The 24625-nt window shown below is 42.6% G+C and overlaps 1 protein-coding gene across 9 annotated transcripts in view; it reads right to left on the reverse strand.

Annotated features, from left to right (window-relative positions):
• LOC147465304 (Vacuolar protein sorting-associated protein 26) overlaps positions 1-8777 on the reverse strand; it is a 134714-nt gene extending 125937 nt beyond the window's left edge. For 5 of the 9 annotated variants that reach the window (XM_086519329.1, XM_086519322.1, XM_086519333.1 and 2 more), the window contains exons 1-4: positions 8159-8773; positions 8000-8068; positions 7832-7924; positions 7690-7754 (exon numbers count right to left, since the gene is read on the reverse strand). In XM_086519329.1, the coding sequence (XP_086375455.1) occupies positions 7690-7754; positions 7832-7924; positions 8000-8050 (209 nt within the window). In that variant the 5' untranslated portion in view covers positions 8051-8068; positions 8159-8773. Of the gene's footprint in view, positions 1-7689; positions 7755-7831; positions 7925-7999; positions 8069-8158 lie in introns of all 9 variants that reach the window. The other 4 variants (XM_086519337.1, XM_086519336.1, XM_086519318.1 and 1 more) reach the window with 3 other exon arrangements.
• Positions 8778-24625: the final 15848 nt, after the last annotated feature.

The following is a 24625-nucleotide window of genomic DNA, read 5'->3' on the forward strand; positions in this document are numbered from 1 at the left end:
GTAGAGCGTCGCCCTACAATCACCACCCGACCATCTCTATAGAAGGCAGTCTTCCCTTCTCCCTTGCTGCTGTAATCTCTAGCACACCTCTCTCATGTCAGCTAGTTGAGAGAGAGCTCTCTGCTTTGAGAACTCATGCCTCACCTTTTGGTGGTTGAGGACAAAGGTGACCAAATGGTTGGCCTCCTCAATGCAACCCATGACAATGCCCCTATATCCTTGAGAAGGTTGTTGAGGCAACGCGCCATGCAAAATGAGAAGGTGAGTTGCTGGTACATGCGCTCGATGATAGCCTCAAACGCCCTATTTGATGCCTCTCCATCCATAAGATTCCCACCAGATTCTCGGGCCCAATGATCTCAATGGCCGTTGCCCATTCGGCTACAAGCACGTCGGTGGCCTTTCCACTGCCAGATGCATCGTGAGAGTCTATGATGTACATATCCCCTCGAGAATAGGCCACCACTTCATGAAGAACCTCTTGTAGGTGTCGCTTCATCCGTCGACATGAGGGAGAATCTCCCAATTTTCTTTCATTGTCTACGGGGTTTGCTCTACAGTCCGTTTCTCCCTATTAAGCAAAGTCGTGCAGAGTGTCTCCGATGATGGGGGCACATAAGAGGGCCCATACTACCCAATGTTTGTAACCATAGCCTTGAAATATAAAGACCTATTATAACTTACAAATAGAGAATCCAAGGCCTTGCAATGGTGCATAGAACTATAAATTTTGTTCACCGAGCCGCATGAAAGGCAAAGTAGTCGTGATAGAAGAAGCGAGCCAACGTCCTATCCACCTCTTCCTTCAATCTTGGATTCAAATTCTTTGAGAGTGGATTGGCGATGGGGGCAATTGACAACGGAAACACCCGATACGAAAGGAACATGATGATTAGCTTGAGAGCTCAAATGTTCCTCAAAATTGGAGCCACCCTCCACCTCCGTTGGCACCAATTGCTCTCTCGGTCTCATCGTGGTGAAGGGATCAACGGCAACACGCCGGCCTCGAATTCACCTCATCCCACCATGTCCATGTTTGCACGGCGGGGCATCTTCGTGAGATGCCAGGTTGAGAGGACGCCATTGATGTGAGTAGATGGATAGAGAGTAGATAGAGACTCGAGAGAGTAGATAGAGAGATCAAGGCTCAAGCCTTGAGAGCTTGAACTTTGAACCCTTGAATCTTGATGTTTGAGAAAGTAGAATCTAGATACTAGATAGAGAGTAGATAGATATTAGAGAGATCAAGCCTTGGGAGCTTAACGCTTGAGATATTAGAGGGAGCTTGACTCTTGAGAGCTTGCAAGTTGCGAGAGGGGAGGGAGCAATCGAGGCTTGAGGCTTGAGCTAAAAGCCTAAAGAATAAAGCTTGAGCTTAAGGCTTGAGTATTGTGATGTGCATACTGCACTAAGGAGGCCTTCTTTTGAAGGCCTCCAAAAGAGCCCCTAAACCTTGTGTAAAAGGGCCCCAAAGCTCCCAAAAAACTAGCCGTTTTTTGCCCGTTTGAACTTTTAGAAAAGCTTTATACAATGTGTCCTTTGGCCATCCCCCTACTATTCCTCAGCGGCTGCCGTTGCGAACAACCAACCTTGTGATGCGCCAGAAAAGGCTCGGCTCCGTCCGTCCCGTGCTATTTGTCACAAATTGATGACGTGGCAGGGCTGCCTAGGACAAATGACGTGGCAAAAATTGTACTGTGAATGGCACTGCCATGCTGACGTGGCAACTACACAGACCGCCACATTTTGCATCGACATGCCAGGTGGACAGCAGAGTGGATTTGCGAAAATTACGCTGGCTGCTTTTCTTGAGGACCAAGCGCTGGCTTTTGAAAGCAGATGCTTTTTGGGATAAATTGCTTTTGAACTAAGTGCTTTTGGGGCTCTGCTTTTGGGTCATCACTTGTAAGAATAAATAGAGCACTTGGGGCCTCACTCTGCAGAGCATCTGGACGCAGAGTTTGAGAGCAGAAGACCTGCGGGTGTTGTACCTTGCTCAAGCATTAATATAAAAATAAATACCGAAAGGGGCGTCAGATTTGGGGGCCAATACCTCTGAGCACAGAACTACGCCGTGCCATGTCGACTCAAATTTTAAAGTTGTGAAGTATTCTAAGTGATTCTCTCGTGTGTCGTGTCAGATTCCCGACTTGGGGTGCCCAAGTCTTTAACACTATTCCTGGCCGTCCGCGGTCCTAAGGTGCCGTCCCCCTATTTCTATGATTTTAGCCCATTTTGCTCACTTATTTGCTTTTTAGCCATTGTGCCATATTACTGCATGAGGTGGCCCATATAATAACTATCCCTAGAAAGATAATGTAACAAATTGCTGACGTGTCGACCTACTGAAGAACGGAGCTACCGGTTGAGGGGCCTAAACCCTAAGAAGAACAAGTAACAGAAGAAGTGTCACAAAGTGATGACGTGGTTGCCCAAGAGGAAAAACCCTAACCCTAATTTTTGCCAAAAAACCTAACTGCTGAAACCCCTAATTTTGGAAACCCTAACCTTGAAACCTGCAAACCCTAATTCTGCTGCCAGAAACCCAAACCCTAACCCTAAGGGCAGCAAGGAAGATTTCCACGTTTTGCGCTGGCTGATGACGTGGCAAGCTGTACGGATTTCCGTGATTTACGTTGGCACCTTTTGGCATTGCTTTTTGGACCAGAAGCTTTTGAGTTTTAAAAGCTTTTTACTGTAACTGCTTTTCAGGCCAAGGGCCTTTAAATATGAGGCTAGGGCTCATTCTCTGGCATGCTTCCTGGAGAAGGTGCAGAGTCTAGAGTTCCGGCTTGTACTGCGTTGATCCAATATAAAGAAATATTGAAAGGGGCGCCAAGGTTTGGGGCCAATACTCTCTAGGGTGGAATTCCGCCACTCTCTCTCTCTCTCTCTCTCTCTCTCTCTCTCTCTCTCTCTCTCTCTCTCTCTCTCTCTCTCTCTCTCTCTCTCTCTCTCTCTCTCTCTCAGTTCCGGTTGTTATTGAAGAGCTAAAAGTCTGTTCAGTCTGTTCTTTTCTATTGGCATGTGGTGCCCGCCTTGTGACAGTGGTATCAGAGCATCAGGCGTGTGCTTTTCTGAAAGCATACCGGTCCTACAAAAGAGCAGACAGAGCTATTGGAATTATTATGTGAGGTATCTTCGCCCTCCAACCCATTCGCCCTCTAACCCGCACTTATTAGCCAACCTAGACTTATTAGCCACTCCCACCCATACTTCATCGCGCATCGGGCGCGCTCCCGCCGTCTTCACTGCTCATGTCTTACAGGGCATAAGCCAATTAAGATCACTTGCAAGAGAAGGATCCAGATTTGTTTCAAGTCACTGTTTTTCTCACAAGCAGTGCCATGCAGATGTTGATGTCTACAGCTACCAAGCGGCATACTCCAAGTACTTGGCAAGCTTTCAAGATTTTATTTTATTTTTTGCCCGAAGTTATATGGTTTCTGACATCTTCCTTCGGAGTGCAACTTCTGGCAAAGTGGGGTATCCTGAAATGCTTGCCATGGAAACCCTAGCAGATTATAACTTGAAATTTTTCGACATCTCTCAGTAGATGTCTCTTCATGAGCAAATGACCTTGGAGGTCCGGTGCGATTGCTATCTTGGGACTACCATCGCCGCCAAAGAACACTGTTTGTCCAAGAGCTAATGGACCATGCTGTGCTCGACTATGACATTAGGGGGGGGGGGGAAACTAACCCTAATTTTTGGTGCAGGTTTCAAGATGGAAAGTCAGTCGACTTTTCGAGCTCGATTGATGTCGAGATTGCTTTTTAAGTTTGAGTTCTGTTTGATCTTGTTTGGTGATCCTATTTGGAATTTGTTTGAAATGGATGGTATCTGTTTTGAACCTGTTTTGGTGCCGATTTGAATTGTTTGACTCTGGTTTGATACTGGTTTCAATGATTGGTGATTTTACTCCCGGGTGGAGAAGTGAGAAATACTGTTTTGGTATTGTTTGAACCTCGGAACGACGCATGCCGATGCCTGGGGAGCGTTTCGTTGTATGTTTGAAAACCTTGGAACGACGCAGGCCGATGCCTGGGGAGCATTTCGTTGTATGTTTGAAAACCTCGGAACGACGCAGGCCAATGCCTGGGGAGCGTTCCGTTGTATGCTAGAAAACCTCCGAACGATGCAGGCCGATGCCTGGGGAGCGTTTGGTTCTATGCATGAACCTCCCAGCAACGCAGACTGCGGTCTGGGGAGCGTTTGGTTGTACAGTCCTCTGAGTTCATGGCCCGGACCTTTTTAGGTTATTTGCAGGGGGAGTGACGAGGTAGTCGTTGAGTAGCTTCATACCGCAAACCGTTTGTCTCGAGGGAGTGCTCAGCGGCACTGTTTGTTGTGTCTTGTAACATGCATATGTAAGCATTTGTGTTGCATTGTGATGTGCCAATTACTGAATATTCCTAATTGGATGAGATTGCCTAGGTATGTAATTTTAGTGCATCAAGACACCCGTGGAAGATCAGTACGGTCTAGGTGTGATGGCTAATTTTACTACGTCGGAATATCAAGAGTTCCAATCAAAAGAGCAGAAAGGAGAAGCTAACTCCTTGATCAAAACAGCCGAGAGGAGAAGCTAACTCCTTGATCAAAAGAGCAGAAAGGAGAAGCTAACTCCTTAATAAAAAGAGCAAACTAATTGTCCCTCGGAATGTCCCTCGGAAATTTTTGAGCTAACTTGAGTTGATCAGTACGGTCTAGGTGTGATGGCTAATTTTACTACGTCGGAATATCAAGAGTTCCAATCAAAAGAGCAAAAAGGAGAAGCTAACTCCTTGATCAAAACAGCCGAGAGGAGAAGCTAACTCCTTGATCAAAAGAGCAGAAAGGAGAAGCTAACTCCTTAATAAAAAGAGCAAACTAATTGTCCCTCGGAATGTCCCTCGGAAATTTTTGAGCTAACTTGAGTTGTTTTGCAAATATGCTGTAATCGAGGACAATTACTCTCTTTCAAGAAGGGAGGATGTAACAAACTGCTACATGTCGACCTACTACTGAAGAACGGAGCTACCGGCCGAGGGGCCTAAACCCTAAGAAGAACAAGTAACAGAAGAAGTGTCACAAAGTATAAGTAGCAGAAACCCTAACCCTAATTTCTGCCAGAAACCCTAACTGCTAAAACCCTAATTTTGCTGCTAAAAACCCTAAAACTGCAGAAACCCTAAACCCTAACCCTAAGGGCAGCAAGGAAGATTTTCGCATTTTACGTTGGCTGATGACGTGGCAAGCTGTACGAATTTCCATGATTTACGCTGGCAGCTTTTGGCATTGCTTTTTGGACCAGAAGCTTTTGAGTTTTAAAAGCTTTTTACTGTAACTACTTTTCAAGCCAAGGGCCTTTAAATATGAGGCTAGGGCTCATTCTCTAGCATGCTTCCTGGAGAAGGTGCAGAGTCTGGAGTTCGGGCTTGTACTGTGTTGATGCAATATAAAGAAATACCGAAAGGGGCGCCAAGGTTTGGGGCCAATACTCTCTGGGTGGAATTCCGCCACTCTGTGTCGCATGTCGTCTCTCTCTCTCAGTTCAGTTGTTATTGAAGTGCTAAAAGTCTGTTCAATCTGTTCTTTTCTATTGGCACGTGGTGCCCGCCTTGTGACAGATAATCCATGTCAATCTCTGAGTCATAGCAAGAATCTTCCTAGCCGCACTCTTCTCGCTAAACGTTCTCCCTTCTTTCTGAGAGGGTGCTAATTTTCTCTCTCTAGAGGAATGAAGTTTTCTCCCTATAAATTGCTTTCTCTTGGTATAATTTTCTCTCTCTAGAAAATATTGTTTCTCTCTCTAAAATTTTTGACAATGACAATTTTTCCATGTAGACTAAACTTTCTCTCTCAAAGATAAAGCCTTAATCAATGTTAACGATGCAATGGCAAAGGCCCGAATGTTACATTTGAGAAATGGAAATAATTATGATAATTAGTTTCCAACCACCAATTTGAAGAGGACTTTTCAAAAGAGAGGCCTGATTTTAGTAAAAGAAGGCCACATTCCAATCAAGACCTTCTCTCAACACCACCCACGTGGTGCACAGAAGAAGAGGAAAGCCATAAGTGAAATGGAGCCATTGTTGATACGATGAAGAAAGACATTTGTTTCAAAATATTTCTAGATGCGACAACCAATTTAAAGATCACTCGAACAAAAGTGCAATGAAACCACAAGGTCATCCTTCAATTCATGTCTAATTTTATTCATATTTGAATTAACCATTCTTTTCATATTTGCAAGTTTAGCACTAAAGTGTTTGATAAGCATGACCTTCTTCGGTTTTGCTTGGACGATGAATGGTCACGACGTAACTATTCTCCATAGAAGCTCGCTGCATGTTGTAAATGCAAAATTGATACAAAAGTTACACATGGCTTGCTTGACTAGCACAAGACTTAGGACATGACTTTGTCTTATCCACACCAAAGTGCATTAACACCCTATACAAACCATTTATGCACAAAGGGTTCCCAACCGACAAAACCTATCATAATGGACTCGTCCAACATGCAAACCTTGCAAATATGCTCACAAAATAATCGTACAGAAACCCCTTGGTTGTATAGACAATACTTGGGAAGACGTAGTTGTAGATATCCATGTGGCATATTTTTCATGTGTGCATGACATCCCTTCCTGCTTAAGGTGAGGCATTCATGCCGTACTCTAATGCATGCCTCAAGACGATCTTCCACAAATGGCCTTCTCAGGATATGCCTCTACAATTCGCCAAATTAGTCCTCAAAGATCGAGGCTTCTCTTGGGACTTCTACTGAATCTTTCAATGATGAAAGCTCCGGATGAATCCTTCTCTCTGGATGTGGCTATGACTATAGGCTCACGATGCTTGTCTGAACTCTCGCTGTGTTGCCCCATATCAGAACCATTGGCTTGGATTGGTGACTTCCAACTACTAAGAAGATATGATAGGTGCCCAATGTGCCGCCAACAATGTCTAGAGATCCGTGATGGTGTAATGCCTCCTCCATACAGATTGATCTCTTGAGGATGTGGGAGAGACTCACTCAGTCATGTCAAAGAAATAATGTGATGATTGCTCCCTCGCATATAACCATGCAAGAGCTCCCCGCTGTGTCGCGATGTTCCAACCTTCACTCCACTGCACTAACCTCTGCCAGCTGCAACCTTTGGTATACAATATAAGGTGCACGGTCCTACCACAATTGGCAGGTCTAACAACTCCAATAGTGAGATTAGTGTCCATAGGTGATACGCTAACACCACACACAAGGAGGAAAAAATGGATTAGTGATTAGTGCATAGGCCCAATAGCTGATACCAATGTCAAGCACAGGGGAAAAGAATAGACAAGTGAAAGCGCTTACACAATCTCAAACAGAATGTTTCTTTGCATTTATGTGGTTTCTTGCATCAATGATCGTTCCTTTGCATTAGTGAGTGATGGTTTCTTCTCCGAACATAGTAGAGAGAGAATTATGTGTAGCCAGAGAAAGAGATCTCTCAAATGAGAAATGGTTAGATGCTTGCTGTGGACCTTTTTCATGGAGCTGCTGTTTTGTTAACACCTTTCACATACAACTTGACCGCAGAAACAATAACAAACCCCTCAGGGCAAGTAGCATGCAATTTCATTGAATATGCAACGGAGGCATGAGCATTTTGCAAGTGATGTAAACACAAAAATATAGAAGCATACAACGACTTACAGTAGCTGAATTGGCTTGATGGAAGTGTAGAGAGATTCCAAAACACCGACTGATCTTAGGCTGGGCTACTCCAAGAAAAGACAGAACATTTAGATATTAAGCCCAACAGTTTGCAGCAAAGAAACACAAAGCACTGTCATACCTGCAATGTGGCTGTGCCTGTGAGCACAATCTTGATTCCTTGATAAGAAATGGGTGACGTTGTGGTTATGATAATGCATCCATCAATAACATCCTGCACCAGATGAATGCATCCTGTTAATACTCACTCTGTGTGTGCGCGCTCGCTCGAGAGGGAGAGAACACCCACAGCAGGTTTGTATACACGATCAGCCCTGCGAAGCTTGAGCTCCAACGCCATGGTGCATCGCTCTCTCTCCTAAATTTAAATTGAACCATGAAAGGAACTAAGATGTATGCTTTTGGGATGTATTTAAATTGAAGATGTATGCTTTTGGAACGTTGTTACCTTGATTGTGTAATAGAGATTTTGGGAACACCGCAAGGAGGGCTACACCACTTGGTAGCATGTCATTGGCTGAGCTAAAAAGATGGAGCACTGAGCTAAAAAAAGCTACGCTAAAATTAGATCCATCACTAATTGTTAGCGTCTACGCAGGGCCACCTCTTCGATCTTCGCTCTCGCTGAATTCTTCTCACTTTCCATGCACCCTTCTGTTTCCTTCACATGGGATCGCTCTCTGTCTACGGGGCAAGGAAGCACACCATACGTCCAATTGCAAGGCAGGATACAATTGCAAGGCCTCGCATCAGCGGGTGCAGACGATCACACATAGTCTCCCTCTCTGTCAACGTTTGGGATCGCACATATGATCTCCCCTCTATCTCTGTGTTTCTCTCTGCTCCAGGTGCAATGGCCTCGTTTTTCCCCATGAGCAGCAAGCTGAGAAGTGCACCATGGGCTAGATGGCTGCAATGGAGAGTAGCATTGTGCATCTGACGATCAAGGGAGGTGGAGCAAATTGTTGGTGCTGCTTATGAACACACTAGCTAGGATGGGGCTTAAGCGCCTGTTGGGTTCTATAAATTCTCAATCGATCATCGAACAGTTGTGTGTTCGCATAGATTTTTGAGAGCGTACACAAACATCCCCATATGCTCCTCATTTCTCTGTGACGCCCCAGAATCTGGGCGCGTCGGGGAGGGGACCTTTGGGGCCCGGCTCGGACGGGACCGGCTCGGGTCGGGGTGTTTTTTCAAAGGGTCCTGGCGCGGACGGCACCGGCTCAGGACGGCCCGGCTCGGGTCGAGGTGTTGCTTCAAGGGGTCCTGGCGCGGACGGCACCGGCTCAGGAAGGCCCGGCTCGGACGGGACCGGCTCGGGTCAAGTTGCCTTCACGGGGGCCCGGCTCGGACGGGACCGGCTCGGGCGTGGTTGCGTTCCATGGGTCGACGGCCGTTTGCGTTTCGCGGGTCTTCGCGGGTCTTGCGTTCCGGGTCCCTAGCCCCACGTAGCCTCAGGCTCCGCCGCACCGACGGAGGGTCGTAGCGTGCCCCGGGGAACCTTGCGTGGAGCCCCCACGGTGCGCGAGTGCGTGGAGTGAGGCTACAGTGTTTAGGTGGGGGGTCCCCTCCCGTGGCCGTTCTCGGGAGGCTCATACCCCTTATATCTCGCAGAATCGGGGGAGCCTGACATTCGTGTGGCAAGAGTAGATGTATCCTTATAAGCTGGCAAAGTTAAGATGTTCGCAAATTTCACTTTGCAGGAGTTGTCACTTAATTTGAGGAAGAGTTGTTCATTTGATATCATATCACAACCGAGCTCTCAGTTTTTGGGATATTATAGTAATGGAACCTTGTTGTTGGTGTAATTCACAGCTTCGAGAGAGGATTGAAGTGGTATTGTCAATAGACTAAGACGTATGATTCCTTTCTTCTATTGGTTGTAGCAGAGATTTGGGGTATTAGAGAGTCCAAGCATTATTGGTGCTAAAAAGAAATAAAACCCTCTCAGCATGTTGCTTCAAATATCGTTCAACACACAAGTTGACCTTTCAACCTCAATATTGAAGGCTGGGATCTTCTAGGGATCCTTTAATGGAAATACATCGGCATGGGCAACTACTGTGGTTCATCAGCACTACTTCAAAGAAGGATGAAAGACTGAATCCTTATGCAAAAATGGGTTCAATGTTCTTGCACCTTCTCAAGAAAGTGTGATGAAAAATCTATCGGGGGCATTTTTGTCAAAGAGGGAGAAAGGATTGCAAAAAAGTATGTACTATCATGGTGATTTTGGCATTATGTATCTTTGTCTTGATAGAGAGACACAAGAAATGCTCGCCTTTAAGTCTATCTCTAAGGGAAAAATGAAGACTCGTGTGGATGGTGAAGATGTGAGGAGAGAAGTTATTATCATGTATCCCTTGCCTCCTCATCCCCATCTCATTGGCCTTAAGAATGTGTTTAAAGATGAGAATGCAGTTCACCATGGTGAGGAGCTTTGTGAAGGTGGCGAGCTGTTTGATCGCATTGTAACTCATGGGCATTATAATTAAAGCAAGGAGAAGAAGTGGTGATGGTAGATAAATAGTTGCTGGCATTGATGATGATATATGATGAACGCAAGGATCGGAGTAGGAGGCATCGTTGATGGAAAGTTGAGAGAGAGAGAGAGAGAGAGAGAGAGAGAGAGAGCGTTTGGCTACTCCTTGCGCTCTAATTGGAGTGCAGTTGTAATAGGCATTGATGATGATATATGATGAACGCAAGGACCAAAGTAGGAGGCATCACTGATAGGAAGTTGAGAGAGAGAGAGAGAGAGAGAGAGAGAGAGAGAGAGAGAGAGTTTGGGTACTCCCTGCGCTCTAACTGGAGTGCACCTCTTTGTAAACTTCAAGGATTTCCCCAAAGAGTGCAAGTGTGTGTGTGTGTGTGTGTGTGTGTGTGTGTGTGTGTGTGTGTGTGTGTGTGTGTGTGAGAGAGAGAGAGAGACTACGGATCGACAATACGGTAGATTCAACTTACCCTAAGACCAAGAACATCAAAAGTAGTGCAGGTAATGGTAGGCATGATAGCAAAAGTGAATGCAACAGTCGACATATTGGCAGAATTTGCAGAAGGGTAATGATGGAAAAACACATACTAGTGGCAAGGTGATGGAACAATATAAGGAAGGTCTAGGAGCTAATCCATCCAAGATTGTTCTTTGATGTTGGACGACCAATACCAAAGGTACACTTATATTCCGTATTTTGGTTTTCTCTATGTGATCTCAAAAGTACTTAGATTCCATCATGCACACATCAAAGCAATGAATTTACATCATTTCTATTGAAAAGATTGTAGATGAAGGTGACAAGGATTGAAGAATTTTTGTGATGCTCAACAAAGGGACACATGGACGATACATTGCGGCATGGCAACATGGAATGATACATGTCTTTATAAAACATCGGTAATGTGTTCTTCCTCAAGTACAACTATATTATTTTTACAATAAGAAAGTCCCTCCGACACTAGAGGAAAAGCATAAGCCTCCCCTTCAACACTGAAGGGGATAAATGTGACGGAGGAAGGGCACGTTGCCTACGATATTATAAATCTGGAGAACGGTGCCAACTCCACACCATACGTATGGTTTTTTATTTTTTTGATAGGCACAAGCATCGCAATGCACAAAATGCATCTCTATCCATTTTAAAAAAATTGTAATGTGCAAATTTTCACCTCTATACATCTTTTAATGCAAAATCCCATTTGTGATGCGAGCTTTTGCCGAAAGCTTCGAGGAAAGATGCAATTCTATGAAGCCATCATCACAAGCATAGTGAGGTAAAATCCACACCACTATCACTTCTTGACTCCTTACCATATGTATAGTAAAGCAATCAAGGCAAACTAGTTGGAACACACAATGTTTACATAAATTACAAGGTAAACCTCGCCAATGCAATGATTATGCGCCAATACAATCAATGAAAGGAAACTTTCTTTTTCTAGCTTCCTTATAATTTTCAACTTTCTTCTTCTACATGAGGGTCCTGCATAGGTATTGTAGAGTGCGATAACTGAGGGCAGGTAGAAGGTGTAGTGGTCGTGGCTTGGGTATCTTGATTTAGCCCTTGGGGCAGGAGAAAGAGGTTATATAAGAAAGCACCCTCATCGGAAGTAGGACATTCAGTCCATAGTAGAGATCTTGGTTTCACCATCTCTGTGTATTTCACATTGGTTGAGATGATGGGCACCTAGGCAATGTTATTCTCTAGTTCTCTACGTTTAACACTCTCGTGGTTGTTGTTGGCGCAATTATCTCTTTCTCTCTGATATAGCTCTTCTGAGGGCATTTGATTCTTGCTAGACGATGAGTCATCCACTCTCTATATGCCAAGCACCTAGCTCTCCTCACTATGAGGATGCATCTATGCATCCTGAGTTCGCTACCAACAACATACAAATGGAATAAATGTTGCAAGCCATATCCAACATGATGATCCATGTCAGCCATACTAATCAATTCGTGTTGAAATTACCTATTCGTTGATGCACAACATACTCGGAGGCATGATTCCAAGATTAGGCCCAAGCCTTTTGCAGGTTTACCCACTGAGAATGTCCTCACATGGCTAGACCACTTTGACAATGTGGTCGGTTAGCACCGCTTTTTCGATTATCACAAAGCTATGGAGGCGTGCACACTCTTGGAAGGCATCGCTGCGACTTGGTTCATGCAACAATCGGAGGACATAAAAGGTGACTGGGGTATGCTTAACTTTTTATCGATTTAGAATTTTGCTCACCATAACATTACTGAGGTGGCTTTACAACAGCTGAATGCTTTAAAACAACAACAATTAGAACCCGTGGCCCAATTTTTTGTAAAGATTAATCAGCTGCTACTTCGGGCTGACCCTACCATGTCGGAGGAAATGAAACTTTTTTTCCCTTGGCCTCGCCTAATAGTTGATTTTGCTAAACACAATTCCCATGTCAATGTTTTGCTCACATCGAGGTCCAAATTTTGTGCACGTACAATATGTTGTTGTGGATCAATGTACACGTCTTCATGACATCTGCACAATGCTACACTATTTTTCCAAACTTTTTAAAGATCAAACACGCTCTCCTATCAATTTACCTATCACACATTGTATCAATATCAGAGATGCCCTTCCAGTAAGCATGGGCTCTCGCCGAAGATTTTGTCTTAACTTAATGTTTTCTTTAGGTAATTTGAACGGATAGCCTACTGGAGTACAATGATCATGGAAAGATTTTCAAATACTAGTCCACAAAGCTTCAAAACTTTTATTAGAGTACAATGTGGCCTTAAAACTCCTATTGGAGTACAATGTTCACAGAACCATTGTTTGTTCTTGTATAAGTTTCGGGAGAAACTAAGCAACACTCATTAAGGTTGTTATTAGAGATAACACATTAAGCTTTACTTACATACTCATCATATTGATGAGGTGGTGGGCCCATACTCAATGGGCCTAGCTCAGTAAGTATGGCGCCCGAAAATGGTGGCCACATGCAACTGCACACATGCACATACTTGTACATGTGGTTTTTAGTCTCTGACTCTAACCAGTGCTTACCTTATCTGACCAAGAAAGCCTAATGAAATCTTCCAAAAATTGTTTGCCATGCCCATCAAGAGGGTTGATGACCTTTTGATGGAAACCAAGACGAATAATGACCTATGAATAATAAAAAGAAGAAGAAAAGGTAAAACTTATTTTAAATGGAACATTTTTGGAATCTTTGAGGATGTCCTTGCTTCTTTGTGTCCTACTTTTTAGACCATTGCTTGAAAAAAAATTGTTGTATACAAAAAACAATGTTTGCACGTCTTTCATTGAATTATCAACTTGTGAATAAAATTTATTTGCATCCATAATCTCATGGAAAATAAAGAGGCTCTCCTTGACCTCAACCTCTTCCTAATAATTTTGGCCAATTTTCCTCAATCAAAGCTTTATTTTGGGAATTACAAGCACCTTATGGGCCCAAAACACCCTATGAAGCAAATTCTAGATCCCAAGACTTTATTATTACAAGCACACAATAACCAAGCACCATTTTCTCAACCAAGAAAAAACAAACTCTCATAAAACTCCAAGCACAACCCAAAGCTCATGCATGGCCTTCCCATTCTTTTTTTATAGCTAGATTTTACCAGAGAGCGGTCCACTTTGCTTTTTAGAGAGCCCTCACCTTCTCTCATGAAACTCTGCAAATGCACATCTTACGACACTTATAACTCCCTCATAGGCAATCCCACACCCAAATGTTATATACACAAAAACAAGTGAGAATAGGATTGCACATCTAGATCTCCAAACGTGCACTCAAAGTACTGATATGGGGATTGATATGGAGCGAGCTTTGAAGTGAGCTTTTTGCTTACATTTCATAGCTCCCTTCATAAGCTTCCGGGATTGATACAGAGCGAGCTTTTTTTTTTTCCATTGTCTCCCACCCCACCCCACCCCTCTCTCTCTCTCTCTCTCTCTCTCTCTCTCTCTCTCTCTCTCTCTCTCTCTCTCTCTCGTTGGATAGATCTTTAAGGTCTAGTTTCCCATGATGTAGAAATTCTCTTCTTCTTCTCTCTCTCACTCTCTTGTAATAAAACTTAACAATGTGATTAAACTCGAGTGTCTATAACTATAACATTTTTAAATGTGTATTTTAAAAATATCAAAAACTCCAATAATTGGGATCAATATAGTGATAAGCTTTCTCTTTTCCCTGCCTGACGACGACACCTGCTTGCCCTTGCCCCACTCTCTCCTCTTCCCCTTTGCCGAAGAGACTAAGGAAGAGCTATATGACCTGCAAATAAAGTAGGCACTGCAACATCTCCAAGAAGCTGCAGACTAGTGATGTTAGCATGCACGTCGTTTATCTATCCCCATCATCTACTGTGACCATCTTAGTGACAAAGCCCCTCTTCCTATGTGCCTCCTCCACCTCTATCTCTTTCTCTATGACCAGTGTTCGGGGAAAATGTGTCTAGCTTAATATCGTGCCGTTTTCAATTTAAAAAATGCCGGTTGAAGGCAAGGGAAAAAGGAGAAATTCCGCCTCAAAATAGAGAAAATTAGTGTAAAAACCCAAAAAGTAAACCTAATTTTCTAGATTTCCTGTTGGAAAATTCAAGAAAGGGAATTTTGTATGTTTGGAGAAATGATTTTTCCCGAACACTGTCTACGACCTAAGAGGAGGGCAACCCTTTTGCTACCCCTCCGTCCTCACCAACAATGTCAGACTCCTCATTCGACAGATCTCTATCGTCCCCGACAACTACAACATCACCCCCCCCTTCTCTCTCTCTCTCTCTCTCTCTCTCTCTCTCTCTCTCTCTCTCTCTCTCTCTCTCTCTCTCTCTCTCTCTCTCTCTCTCTCTCTCTCTCTCTCTCTCTCTCTCTCTCTCTCTCTCTGTGTGAGAGAGAGAAGGGGGGGGTGATGTTGTAGTTGTCGGGGACGATAGAGATCTGTCGAATGAGGAGTCTGACATTGTTGGTGAGGACGGAAGGGTAGCAAAAGGGTTGCTAGAGAGAGAGAGAGAGAGAGAGAGAGAGAGAGAGAGAGAGAGAGAGAGAGAGAGAGAGAGAGAGAGAGAGAGAGAGAGAGAGAGAGAGACGGAGATCATCCAGGGACGTATAATAAATAATAAGAGAGCTCACCATGTTGTGATCTATACTAGCCGGCATATTGCATTTACATTGTAGATTTGCAGTTCTTTGATGTAGGATTGACCAAGAATTAGTCTCAGAAGAAGATAGAGCAAAAACGTCTTCATCAAAAACATCTAGTGAGAAAGAAACCCACGAAAGAGAGGTGGAGGATGTCGGGGCATCAAGCTCATGGATGTGCATTGTGCAAGAGCAAGAAAGAGAGACACGACATGGGATTCCAAAGGCATCCTGCAAATGACACAATTACGGGCCTGATAGTCGTGTCCAATAATGACGGCATGGTCTTGATCCTCACGAGTTTCAAAATAGGATGGAGGAAGCAACATCAGATGGTTACGTGCCTTTTAATTGAGAGACATGGGGTAAAGGGGCCGATAGAAAACCAGGGCCGGGTGATGGAACTGGTGCGCCCCTTAAATAAAGCAAATCTACTCCAATACTGGGATACAATCAACCAGGTGGTGGAACGGTTAAAGCAGGGTGCGACAGTGTACTCGCCGTCCAATTTTGAGTTCGATGTGCATTGGCGCATTGGCTCATATTGAACTTTTGTCGTCTTCCTATTGGTGGACAATTTTTTTACAACTAAAAATTTTGGCCTGCAACATGCGTCCTGTGTGCCTTCCACCATTTGGATGTGAATGAGGATGAAATAATGTCGTATTGCAAAATTTTCATCTCTTTAAACTTATAAATTCTTGTAATTTGAGTCTTTTTAATATTTTTAACTCTCTCTCTCTCTCTCTCTCTCTATCACTTTCTAGAGCTATAGAGATTTAACTTCTACTCCTACCCTAGCCCTTATTTCTACATATGGTATCAAGGCCATACTAGCAGAACCCTAATCATGTAGTTGCAAACTTTTTTGACACTGGTTCATTGCAACATCTCTATCTCAAGTTGGTGATGGATTTGGATTGACCTTTGATAGAAAAGCCGTAGATCAGGTTAAGGACTACAAGTTTGGTTTTTATACTTTCTTCATTTGAATTACGGTTTAGGAAATACAACATTTGCAAGCTAAGGTTTTTTTTACTCTCAATGAGAACCATATCTTGGACATTGTTCATCATCCACGCATCTTCATGCAAATCAAAGAAGCATGGATGGAATTCTCTCCTAAAGGGGGGCTCCTCTTGGGTTTATCCAATGTCAAAATACACTCCATGATGCTCATGGATGGTTGCTACTTCTCATCAGACCTTGTGGAAGTCATGGCATGATTTTTCAACTAACATTCATGGTGTAAAAATAGCCTTGTAGTTCTTTATCTTTTTCTATGTAGGGGATTCTACACTGATGGCTAATAGTCATTAAGACCTTCCCATGGAAGCCTCTAAATTTTTGCCACTTGCTGAAAAACTATCTGGCACAAAATTTTCCACATGGAAAACAAAACTTCGGCTACTGCTCATGCAGATAGCAAGGAGATTATCTTGTGGGAGAACAAAAATGACAAAGCCATGGTCATCCTTGGCCTAGCTCTTGGTAACAATCTTATCCTTCACATTGACTTTGACAATTGAAGTGTATGATAAGTTGGAGAACTTGTTTGGGAACAAAATCAATAACTGTGAAGCATTCCTCAAACAAGAGTTCTTCAACTTAAAGATGAAGGAGAATGACACTTTAAGTGAGTATCTTAGCACCATGGAGTCTGTACTTCAACAACTAGCTACTCTTAAAGCCAAGGTAGATGAAGATGCTCAGATTGTTGTTCTGCTCTCTAACATTGAGGACATCCCAAAGTACTCAAAGATTCTTGTTGTTGTATGAGTTAGTCAAGAGATGGTCTATGAGGACATGATAGATTATTTCATTGATGAGGACTGACGATTGGCAAAAAATATAAGCACATACTTGGATTAGGACAAGGCTTTCTTCTCCAAGAACAAGTTAAAAAAGAAGTCTATTGTAATGAAATGTGCATTTTGCAAAAAGCCTAGCCATATAAAAAATTGTTGCGCTCAAAATGTAGCAAAGCAACAAGAAAAAGAGCATGTAAATCTAGTAGCGGATGAAGACAAAGACATGAGGTGCCTATTGATGAAGATCAAGCCTACATTGCATGTGTAGCTAGACTATCTCTTCATATGAAATCTAGGCTTTCTAGTGGGTTTGGGTACTCTTGCCTAGGTTGTACCCTAAGATGATTATAATAAGTAAGCTAGTGTACTTAAAGATGAAGGAGAATGAAACTTTAAGTGAAGTGTATGATAAGTTAGAGAACTTGTTTGGGAACAAAATCAATAACTCTGAAGCATTCCTCAAACAAAAGTTCTTCAACTTAAAGATGAAAGGAGAATGAAACTTTAAATGAGTATCTTAGCACCATGGAGTCTACTTCAACAACTAGCTGGTCTTAAAGCCAAGGTAGATGAAGTTGCTCAGATTATTGTTTTGCTCTCTAGCATTGAGGGCATCCCAAAGTACTCAAAGATTATTGTTGTTCTATGAGTTAGTAAAGATATGGCCTATGAGGACATGATACATTATCTCATTGATGAGGACTAACAATTGGCAAAAAATACAAGCACATCCTTGGGTTTGGACAAGGCTTTCTTCTCCAAGAACAAGTTCAAAAAGAAGTCTATTGTAATGAAATGTACATTTTTCAAAAAGCCTAGCCATATAAAAAATTGTTGCACTCAAAATGTAGCAAAGCAATAAGAAAAAGAGCTTGTAAATCTGGTAGCGGATGAAGACAAAGACGTAGAGGTGCCTATTGATGAAGATCGAGCCTACATCACATGTGTATCTAGACTATCTCTTCATGAAGAGATATATGAAATCTAGGATTTCTAGTGGGTTTGGGTACTCTTGCCTAGGTTGTACCCTAAGATGATTATAGTAAGTAAACTAGTGTGAATGTGTGTTGCTTGTTCTTGTTCCATAAAAGGCTCATTTACCTAGTTTGGAGCCAAAAGGAGTGATCATTTATTATTTCTATACCAAGCCTAGTCAAGCTCTAGGATGTTGGTGTAATCTTCAGGCCTATGAGATGGCCAAGTAGCCCTCTGAGTTATGTTGAGATCTAACCCGTGGGTGTGACTGAATCAACCTATAAACCATGGATAGATGTTAGCCTCTCAACCATGCTCAAACATTAGCCTCTGAGCTACTAGGGTACAAAGTCTACAATTTTACTTGTCACGTACCATAACTCCAAAGGAAGGTGTTAGATTATGGAGTCTAGTGTGTGTGTGTGACTCTTCTCTTAGATCTAGTCTTGGCATAATAAGAAAAGCTAGATATTCTTACATCAAAGGTTCATATTCTAAACTTAAAAAGTCTTGTAATTTGAGACTTCTTAATATTGAAGCACTTTTGTATTTTTGTTCACATTATTTTCCCTATGCAAAGCTTGGAGTACTCTCTCTCTCTCTCTCTCTCTCTCTCTCTCACACACACACACACACACACACACACACACACTTTATAGAGCTGTCTATTCTACCCTAACCTTTTCTTCTATAGCACCAAGCTCTACACTTCGGCTGCGACAACTTTCATTTGTAGGGTGGTGGTTGTTTTTCTTCTTTCCAACCATTCGAGCCTCTGCTCGCAATTCAAGGTCTCTAGTGACTCTATTTCATCAAGTTATCATTGAGCTCTACCACCATACTGCATGCTTCGATAGCTATAACATAAAAAAACATTTGCACAAAGGGAATTAGACACTGCCATATTTTGGCAAGACCTTTCCCAAGATAACTTCCAGCATAGCCTTGACAAAAGTATTGACCATTTCCACCACCATGGAACTTGAGCCACTACAAGAGGAAGCATCTAGATTGGAGAAGATGGAAGAAATATCACCAAACTTTAAACCCGCTGAATACATGGGAGAGAATTATTTAGAAGAAGCAACTAGGTCTCCCCAAAAAAATAAAAAGTCTTTCAAAATATATTAAGTGCGTAAGTGAAGGGTGAGGTTAGGAAATGAAAAGACGGATAGAGGTAGAACATATAGAGGTGGAAAAATATGCATTATTTGATGGATAATCTATTTAGCCTTGTTAATTTTTGCATGAAAGCGTGATCACCCCCTTTTTTGGCCACAAAGCACCATACCCATCAGCTGGATTGGCCACCCTCTTGCCACTTGCATACCCCTCATCATTCAAGGATAGCCCATACATCACAATGCTACAAAGCCTCACCTCCCACTCAAGGCATTGTTGCCATAGCCTCTCCATCATCACCCTCGTTGTTGCTCGCTTGGAGCTTTGTACCTGTTAGATCATGGAGCCTACTGCGTGTCACTCTTATCTTAGATCTAGTCTTTGCATAGTAAGAACATCTAGATATTATCCTCCATTTGGATGTGAATGAGGATGAAATAGTGCCTTATTGCATCTCTCTCAAGCGCGCGCGCGCACACACACACACACACACACACACACTTGTGAGCACACAAAGGAGAAGAAGATAGAGGTAGAGCAAGAGCACTTCTTAGCATGCACCTCAATAGTGCCTTATTGTATCTCTCTCAAGCACACACACACACACACACACACACTTGTGAGCACACAAAGGAGAAGAAGATAGAGGTAGAGCAAGAAAACTTCTTAGCATGCACCTCAAAGAATGAGTATTTTAGGTCAAAATGGAACTTTTATAAGAGTCTGACTCATTCACACATGGGCGTCCACAGTGGCTGGTCATGTAAAAATCATGTAAAAATGGAATAAGTGGTGCGCCTCTCATTGGCAATCTCCTACACACCTATTGGACCAACAAGTCCGGTCCATGACTCAAATAAATGATATGGCGTCCGTCGAAGGTGATAGGGTGTCTGTGAGGGTTAACACACTTGCTGAAAAACTATCTTGCGCAAAATTTTCCACATGGAAAACAAAACTTCGGCTACTACTCATGCACGAAAGGATTTCGAATGTCACAAATGGGAAGGAGAAAATGCCCACATTAGATAGTAAGGAGATTCTCTTGTGGGAGAACAAAAATGACAAAGCCATGATCATCATTGGCCTACCTCTTGGTAACAATCTTATCCTTCACATTGACTTTGACAAGTGAAGTGTATGATAAGTTGGAGAACTTGTTTGGGAACAAAATCAATAACTCTAAAGCATTCCTCAAAGAAAATTTCTTCAACTTAAAGAAGAAGGAGAATGAAACTTTCAGTGAAGTGTATGATAAGTAGGAGAACATGTTTGGGAACAAAATCAATAATTCTAAAGCATTCCTCAAACAAAAGTTTTGCAACTTAAAGATGAAAGAGAATGAAACTTTAAGTGAGTATCTTAGCACCATGGAGTCCGTACTTGAACAACTAGCTGCTTTTAAAGCCACGGTAGATGAAGATGCTAACATTGTTGTCTGTCCTCTAGCATTGACGACATCCCAAAGTACTCAAAGATTCTTGTTGTTCTATGAGTTAGTCAAGATATGGCCTATGAGGACATGATATATCATCTCATTGATGAGGACTGATGATTGGCAGAAAACACAAGCACATCTTTGGATTTGGACAAGGCTTTCTTCTCCAAGAACGAGTTAAAAAAGAAGTCTATTGTAATGAAATGTGCATTTTCCAAAAAGCCTAGCCATATAAAAAATTATTGCACTCAAAATCTAGCAAAGCAACAAGAAAAAGAGCATGTAAATCTAGTAGCGGATAAGATAAAGACATAGAGGTGCCCATTGATGAAGATTGAGCCTACATCACATGTGTAGCTATGTTAACCCTCACACACATTCCTATCACCTACGATGGATGTTGTATTATTTATTTGGTAGAGTCACGTACCGGGCTTGTTGGTCCAATAGGAAAAGGGTAAGAGTGATCGCCGATGAGAGGCGCACTCTAACTGGAACATTCAAGGGATTAGTTGGTTAAGCATGGGCGCCCAAGTGTGAATGGGGCAAGATCATATAAAAGTCAACTAAACCTAAAATTCACTCATTCTCTCATTTGTACAATTGAAGAGTGCTTGCTCCATCTCCATCTCCATCTTCTTCTTCTTCATCTCCTTGTGTGTGTGTATGCATGAGAGAGAGAGAGAGAGAGAGAGAGAGAGAGAGAGAGAGAGAGAGCATTGTAGTGGCACGACGACGGCGAGGTGGTTGAGCGCGATGTAGCGGCGTCTCCCTCTCCTTCACGGCGAGGAATCCTCCGCGACAGCAAGCGTAGAGCGGTGAGTGACATACCATCGCCATATTTGAGCTTACTAGTTTAGGCTTGTTGTGTGCTTGGAGCCATTTGTGGCTCGCACACAGTGTATCGGCAAGTTCCTTGCATTGACACGTGCGACATGCACACACATTTTTGGTGCCGTTGCCAGGGAATGCCATACACTAAGCTTGAATGGCACTCTGTGCTTCTTTTGTGGTGCAATTTCAACTGTAGGAAGGGTAGGGAAGGAAGGTGTGTGTGTTGAGAAGAAGGATTTTGTGTTACTAATGTGTTTTTTTTTTGTTAATGAAGTTTTGAAAGGTTACTGTGTTTTCTCTGTGTAAGGTGTTAGTATTAAGGTTGTTAGTTGTGTGTAATGTAATGTACATTAACACTAGAATGGTAACAGGACACTTTTATGTCCTTGGACACTTTTGTGTCCTATTAAGTGACCATTTTGCTTGAATTATTTGAAGAGTATGAAAATGAATTTCTAGGTGCTATATATCCACAAAGTTGCCTTATGAGCTGAAAAAAACTTAGCATTTTTTTTGGAGTATCGATCTCACCATTAACCTTACTCTTGCACAACATTTTTGAACCTAAACTGTGTGAAAAAACGGGTCCTGTTTTTGGCTTTTTTTCAATTTTTGGCAACTATACCACTCTAAACATCATGTTTGTGAGGTTTAGATGGCTAGAGGTTAGGCCTTCATAGTTCTCAACATGTTTTGATTCTTGTAGGGAGAGCTAAGTGTTAAAATTGAAAGTTATGACCAATTTACAAGAATTGCATAGTCCTGTTTTTTTGGCCAAAATTAGCACTTTTATTTTTTTGGTGGCTTTCTTGATATCCAAATTCAATTTTGATTGTGTAAGTGTAATGTATAACATAAAGCTAATCTTCCTTGAGTTTTGGGGGACCTAATATGCTATATAGCATAGTATATGATGATGGTTGAGTTTTTTGATTGCTGAAGAATACGATACATTTTAGAGTAGCAAGTATAACTTTCTCAATATTGCTAGTTTCTTAGGCCAATTGTGTGTATTTTGTAGGTAGTAACCATATCTAATCATATACTACAAACATGGCTAGATGTTGAGTAGTTTCTATGGGTTTCTAGAGGTCATAATGCTAAACCCAGTTTTTTCATGTTTGCTGTATTTAGCACTTTATCATTGCCCCCAAGGTTCCAATTGTAAGAGACCTATTATCCTTTTGACATGCTCCATGGCTCCTTTTGAATCCAAAGTCCCAAAGGGCACTAAGAAAACATGCATATAGTATCTGTATTGAGCGTGACTATAGAAACTTTGATGATAGGTCCGTAGAATGGCAAAAATGCAACTTTTTTGTACCTATTTTTTTTGCCCAAAAAAAAATTAGTGAGGTAAAAGCAACCATATGTTTTGGTCACCAACCCATTGAAGTTAACGGGGCATTTTATCTCATGTCCTACAGAAATCCCCACTCTTATTTATATGCAATCAACCGTAAGAAATTGCTGTTTTGGGCAAAATACACTGGTCCATAAACTTTGGAGGCTTGTAGTGACCAAGGGATGAGAAAAATTACAAGTTTCTCAATTTTTTCCATATGTAGTAGTTATTGAACTATAAGCTCATGAAAGGATTTTTCAAAATGAGTGGATCTACTATGGTTTTGGAATTTTTTCCCAAAACCCTGAAAGGACACTTTTATGTCCTGTTAGGTTACCATTCTAGTGTTAAGTAGGAAGTAGATTTTGTGAGAGCTAATGAAGTGTGTTAGTGTATAACAGTAGGTGTATTAGTTGTAAGTAGGTAGGTAGAGTGTGTGTGTGCTCGCACGTAGGCCGCGGCGACCTTATCCCAAAAAAAAAAAAAAATAAAGGTAGGATCGGGATCGGGATCAGGATCGGGAATATCTCCCAGACCCAAGCCCAAGCTCACGCTCAGGCTCAGGCCTCAGTCGCCCTTTAAAATTTTGTATTTTAGCCTCACACGTAGCTAAAAATCGGTTTTTTGAGGACCAACGGAGCTTCAAGTGACCGAACGTTGTGCTGTAACGCACACCGCGACCCTCTCAGTGATATGCTCGTTTCAAGCTATCACACACTTTAATTAAAAAAACCGATTATTAAAAAACATTAAAAAAATAAAAACAAGTGAAAACGCACGCCTCAAAGCAAGCGGTTAACCTTCGAGGTTATTCATCGATGCTTGTAGGGTGCCAAAGGCGCATGCATCTGCACTTTGGTCGTGTGCTAGAGACGGAGCAACTAGAGAGAATTTCGACTTACGTGAGTTCTCATTATCCACCTACCTTAGGTTCCGGGCCCTCGGTGGGGACCCAAGGTGGTACAAACCAAGACCCGAACATAGCGGCTAGTGACTCTTCCTCTGACTACGACGTCATGGAGGGTTTCCCAATGCCTAATCCCGATAGCTCAAGCCAAGACATGCATGCCATGGGCCCGCGGTCCGGGCCGAGCGTGCTTAGCCGCTTGAAGGAAACCTTTAGTAGAGCCACTCGCTCCGAACATGGAGCTAATGATGTAAATGAGGGGGGTGGGGAAGTAAATTCTCCATTCATGACCAACGTAGACCCTATGCCCTTAGAGAATGTGCACGTGAATACTTCATTCACTGCACCTCCTGACTCTTTAGAGCTGTTCCCCTCCGAGGTTATATTACCTGATGGTAGAAGCCTTGCCGAAGTGCAAGAGGTTGAGCGGTATATTCTTGCAGCAAGGGAAAAGGAAATCGAGAGCTTACGGAAGGTGGAGCAACGAAAAGAGTTAAAATCGAAAGCTCCTATGTCAATATCTTTGCTAGGAGAGCAATTGAGTGCTCCTGACTTAGTAACTGCTAAGGGCCAACCCCTAGAAAGCAACATTGTAGCTAGCTCAAAGGACACCCCTAGCACCTCAATTCTAGATGGAGCGTTCTTAAATGAGAACTAGGAATACAAACTACAAACGGAAATACTGACCGACCTATACACAGGTCACACCTATCATGTGGGTTGGTTAGATGTCCTACAATCCACAATGGGTGCTACTAGTGTGGAGGATCAACAACAAAGAGTTTGTGAGGTCATCCATAGGGTGATTGAGTTAGAGAGACAGAACAAGGGGATCCACATGCC

The sequence above is a fragment of the Adiantum capillus-veneris genome, chromosome 1, assembly GCF_014529385.1.
Source record: "Adiantum capillus-veneris isolate H3 chromosome 1, ASM1452938v2, whole genome shotgun sequence".
In the NCBI taxonomy this organism is placed as follows: domain Eukaryota; kingdom Viridiplantae; phylum Streptophyta; class Polypodiopsida; order Polypodiales; family Pteridaceae; genus Adiantum; species Adiantum capillus-veneris.